General features: G+C 42.0%; 1 protein-coding gene across 1 annotated transcript; it reads left to right on the plus strand.

Moving 5' to 3' along the window:
- Positions 1-922: 922 nt before the first annotated feature.
- Positions 923-5,495, plus strand: LOC117965606 (ferredoxin-2, mitochondrial-like). The gene is made up of 5 exons (XM_034910451.2): positions 923-1,184; positions 2,687-2,738; positions 3,651-3,757; positions 4,653-4,740; positions 5,001-5,495. Exons 1-5 carry the CDS (start codon positions 1,010-1,012, stop codon positions 5,155-5,157), a joined length of 579 nt encoding a protein of 192 aa, XP_034766342.1. The 5' UTR covers positions 923-1,009; the 3' UTR covers positions 5,158-5,495.

The following is a 5,495-nucleotide window of genomic DNA, read 5'->3' on the forward strand; positions in this document are numbered from 1 at the left end:
TTACCTAGACGCACGGTGGCTAATCAAGCTCGTAATAACATGAATGTGTATTTCAGGTTTGAAAGACTTTAAAAGAAAGACGCATGTTTTTTTTTCTTTTTCACAGAAGCCTATATGAATGTCAAATCAAAGTACAGGTGTAGGAAACTAACTTTATAAAAACATGATTTAATAAAAATCAAGCACAATAATAATAATAATAAATTGCTATGCAATAGGAGTCTTATTTCCATCCCTGCTATATCCACATGTGCTTGGGGCACGTACTAAAAGGCATACAATAATGATGTTTTTAAAGCATTATGGGATGTTATTTCTCTGAGAAACCCTGTCGTGTGGGTCAGAACCTCTCCTATACGTCGTCAGTTTAATTACATCGATTTGGTTTACGTCAAGGGCTTTGGTTTTGCATTTTTGACGTCAATACGTTTTGTTGCTTATCGGTCGTCCAATTTTGATTGGACGTGCTGTTTTGTAAATACGCCTACAGCGACCTCTAGTGGATCGTCAACGGAACTGATACAGTCTTCTGTCTTTATAATGACGGTATAAAAACAGCGATATCCTGATACACCGACAACGTTTTACACGATATTTTCAGCACAGCAGTCTTAAAAATGTAACACAATAAAATACTGTATTCTAGAAAGAAATGTAGCCTAATATAATACCGTTATCGGCGCACACAATAATAATAATAATAATAATAATAATAATAATAATAATAATAATAATATACAACTTTTACAAGAGAGTTAAGCAATGTGCACAGAGAATGACACATAAGCTTTTAATATAATTATACTTATGAGACCATGAAAAAAAAAGTATGAAAATATAACCGACAAAAAAATAGTAATATACAAATAACATTCTAAAACAATCGTGGAAACGAAGAAAGAAATAAACTCAATTCAGCGAGACAGCCGATTGCACACCATCGAGGTTACGGTCTAGACTAGACTAGACTAGACGAGCTCCGCGGAGATCACATGACCACAGCACTGTCATGGCTGCTTCCACAGTGCTCAGGAAAAGCATGGGTCTGACTTTGACAATAAGAACCGTTTCTAACATCCCGAATCTTTCAAACTGGGCTAGACTGAAGCACTGCAGGCACTTACAACACTCGACAAGTGGGGCAAGATGTCAAACGGCTTGCAGGAGTCTGCACACGTCGGCGGGTAAGCCTTCTGCGTTGGGGGTACTTATACATGTATTTTTAAATATGTATTACTAGTTGCAAAATGCTTGTTCTCAAAAGGATTTATCACCAAATACAAAATAAGCAATCAAGCACAGAGCTGTATTTGAGAGAGAGAGAGAGAGAGAGAGAGAGAGAGAGAGAGAGAGAGAGAGAGAGAGAGAGAGAAAAACAGCAACAACTTCGACTACAGTATTTTGACGGTAGTTACGTCATTGTTTAACATGTAAAGTTTGGATAATTCTCATTCACAATAGAGTCACAGTCGTGGCTTTGACAGGGGCGATGCGCAGCGAGTCGTTAATAATGTTACTTCCCTCGCTAAGGCAGCGACGGCTTTGCAAACGGATTGTGTGTGTGTGTGTGTATATATGTGTGTGTGTGTATATGTGTGTGTATGTGTCTGTCTGTCTGTATATATATGTGTGTGTGTGTGTATATGTGTGTGTGTGTGATAGTCTGTATATCGCTGTACAGATTCGAAACACGAAAAGCCGTCTTTGCTTACGTCACGTTGTTGTTTAATTCTGACAGTCGTGAAACACGATTATCTCTGTGAAGAAGAAATTAATTCATTTTGAAATGTTGCTGTTTTGTTTTTTTTACTTATAAATGAGTACTGAGACAAATATTGCAATACTCGACTGTTTGAAATGCATTGAGAAGCAACACGTACCGGCTCTCTGTCTTCAAAGGATATCAATCTGTAATAATGTCACGCATTCTGCTGTACAGAAGCTCGCCTTTCTTCAATGTGAATTATTATTTTTTATAAGAACATAAGAAAGTTTCCAAACGAGAGGAGGCCATTCAGCCCATCTTGCTCGTTTGGTTGTTAGTAGCTTATTGATCCCAGAATCTCATCAAGCAGCTTCTTGAAGGATCCCAGGGTGTCAGCTTCAACAACATTACTGGGGAGTTGGTTCCAGACCCTCACAATTCTCTGTGTAAAAAAAAGTGCCTCCTATTTTCTGTTCTGAATGCCCCTTTATCTAATCTCCACTTGTGACCCCTGGTCCTTGTTTCTTTTTTCAGGTCGAAAAAGTCCCCTGGGTCGACATTGTCTATACCTTTTAGGATTTTGAATGCTTGAATCAGATCACCGTGTAGTCTTCTTTGTTCAAGACTGATCAGATTCAATTCTTTTAGCCTGTCTGCATACGACATGCCTTTTAAACCCGGGATAATTCTGGTTGCTCTTCTTTGCACTCTTTCTACAGCAGCAATATCCTTTTTGTAACGAGGTGACCAGAACTGAACACAATATTCTAGGTGAGGTCTTACTAATGCATTGTAAAGTTTTAACATGACTTCCCTTGATTTAAATTCAACACTTTTCACAAGTATTTCTAACACTGTAATATGGTACAAGTTTTGTAGTACAGCGAATTCAAAATGAAATAATGTTCAGCTATTTTTTTTTTAAACATGAAAACCACCATCTTCATACTTACCAGCACTAATAATATCCTTGTATTTCAGGTCTGTGCCACAGTGACGAGGAAGGGGCGGAGCGAGAACGCGGCAAGGATGTGTGAGTGAAGCCAGCGGATCGGTTTTGTTCAGAATGTATTGATAACGCCTTTTCTAGTAAACTATACCAACACAAAATGAGTTTAAATTGCCATACTTGCCCAGGGCAGACTGCTTTGTAATTTTCTGGATCATTTTTAATTGGCAGCATCTACCTGTTGTTTTAATTTTCTCTTTAACTATATTGTTATGATAACTGACTCCTGATTTTATTAACTGCAAAACTAAATGTACCTGTTAATTCTGCAATCTGTAGCCTTCAGATGCTTTTATGGCACCCTTGATAGAAAATAAGAAACTGCAATTGCATACATACAGCTTGTGTTATGATTTATTCATTTTTTTTCAAAGAAAAGCAAATATTTGGTACTTAATGAGTTAAGAGAGCATGGCACAGAGAATGCAAGTTCAAAAATTTCAGTCGGGAAAACTGGATTTTACAAACCACCCGTGGTCATGTTTGCTCTCTGTATGTTAGGATTTCCTGTCTGAAACATTGCATGGATTTACACAAAACGGGGACAGGGAAATTCAATTCTGTCTCTCAACTATCTCTCTCTCTCTGTCTCTTTCTCTCTATCTATCTCTCCTCTCTCTCTGTCTGTCTCTCCTCTCTGTCTATCTCTCTCTCCTCTATCTCTGTCCTCTGTCTATCTCTCTCTTTCCTCTCTGTCTCTCTCTCCTCATTGTTTCTTTCTCTCTCCTTTCTGTCTCTCTCCTCTCCTCTGTCTCTCTCTATCTGTCTATCTCTCTCTGTCTTTCTCCTCTCCTCTGTCTCTCTCTCACTGTCTTTCTCTGTCCCTATCTCTCTCTCTCCCCCCTCTCTCTCCCCCTCTCTGTGTCTCTGTCTCTCTCCTCTCTCTGTCTGTCTCTCTATCTGTCTATCTCGCTGTCTCTCTCCTCTCTCTCACAGGGTGAACGTTGTGTACGTGGACCGGTCAGGACGGAGGATTCCAGTGAAGGGGAGAGTGGGGGACAACGTGCTTTATCTAGCTCACAAACATGGCATTGAGCTGGAAGGTGAGACCGAGGGCAGCTCCAGCTGCTTTCTGTCCGTCACACTGACCGGAGGCTTGGAGATTAAAGAAAGGGGCTCGATACCAGGAGGTTCAAATCCCGGCTCAGCCACTGACTCACTGTGCGTGCGTGTGTGTGTGTGTGTGTGTGTGTGTGTGACCCTGAGCAAGTCACTGAACCTCCTTGTGCTCCGTCCTTCGGATGAGAAATAAAACAAACAAGGTCCTATTGGAAGTGATTCTGCAGCAGAAGTTGTTGATGCAGAGTTCAGTAAATGGTCCAAATACAGCAGAAGCTGTCATATCTGATCCTGTAAGATATGACAGACTCTATTAACCGATGGACCTCTGATCTGTGTCGTTCATCCATGCTGCTCCTGCCACTGCAGATTTCTTTAGTATTTGCAGAGGAACAGCACTGAAGTGTTTGCTGAGGGTGACTCAGTCCTGTGTGTTTGCAGTGGGTCAGTCTGACCTGACCTGACCCTTTGAAGCTTATTGCACACCAAGGTTCGCTGCTTTCTCTCTGTGTTTAAAATTCTGTGCAATAATCGCAGAGAAAATGATTGCTTCAGTTTGCGATTGTTGTTTTCTTCCGATGGATTTTATAGATCAGTGCCGAGACAGATATTGAAATGTTGGAGCATTGCTCTGCTTCGAATGTATATGCTGCCAAAAACTGTGTTTCTGTCAAAGGAAACCGTGGACCCGTAATGAATCTCACATTCTGCTGTACAGAGGACCGGATCCAAGCTGTCAGTAGATTTGAAACTTGGCGATGGCAGAGCGATAGGATTGGAGTTCTGATCCCCATGTCAGACGCCTTGTCACTGTGTTTGGTTTCCATGAGATTGTCATCTCTCTCTCTCTCTCTCTCTCTCTCTCTCTCTCTCTCTCAGGTGCGTGTGAAGCCTCACTAGCGTGTTCTACGTGTCACGTGTATGTAAGTGACAGGCACCACGATAAACTGCCAGAACCAGACGAAAGGTAAGCGTGTTGATAAGCTGAGGCCGGAGATACGCGGCTGGCATCGAGGCTGATAGAATAAAAAAAGAAAAAAAAGAAAAATCATTATTTTTACTGTAACCTTTTCATGTTTTTTAATTATCGGACAGGCTGGAATAGACCACTGCTCTCTTTTCAGCAGTTGACAGTTTTTCTGCGTGCCTGTGTGTGTTCAGCCAGCGATCTTGCCTTTTCTAATCGTCCGATTTCTCTCTTCGTTTCGCTCTCTCCCTCTGTTCCAGAGAAGACGACATGCTCGACATGGCTCCCCTGCTCCAGGAGAACTCTCGTCTGGGCTGCCAGATAATCCTGACTCCTGAGCTGGAGGGCATGGAGCTCACCCTGCCCAAAATCACACGCAACTTCTACGTGGACGGACACACGCCCAAGCCACACTGACCGGCCGAGGGGACGGGGGACAGGGGGTGCTACAGGGGCTTGGCGGTCATCTGCTGGTCAGTGGCCACCACAGCTTCAGAGGGCAAGGCGATGGACCTTCAGTACAGCATTGCAGAGGTCCTGGCGTCTGGATCGGAATGGAAAGATGCACGTTTATTAATGCGTGGCTTTGTTTCCTGTTTATGGGCAACCCTCCCGTTTTTTGTATCCTCAGTTCAAATGATCTGCTGCCTCTCAGTTTGCACCAGGGGTCAGTGGCTTAATTGATAAGGTCAGATTTGCTGCCTGATTACAAGAAGGAGACCAAGCTTGAATTCTCTTTTATATATATATATATT

This window comes from Acipenser ruthenus, chromosome 34 (assembly GCF_902713425.1).
Source record: "Acipenser ruthenus chromosome 34, fAciRut3.2 maternal haplotype, whole genome shotgun sequence".
In the NCBI taxonomy this organism is placed as follows: Eukaryota; Metazoa; Chordata; class Actinopteri; order Acipenseriformes; family Acipenseridae; genus Acipenser; species Acipenser ruthenus.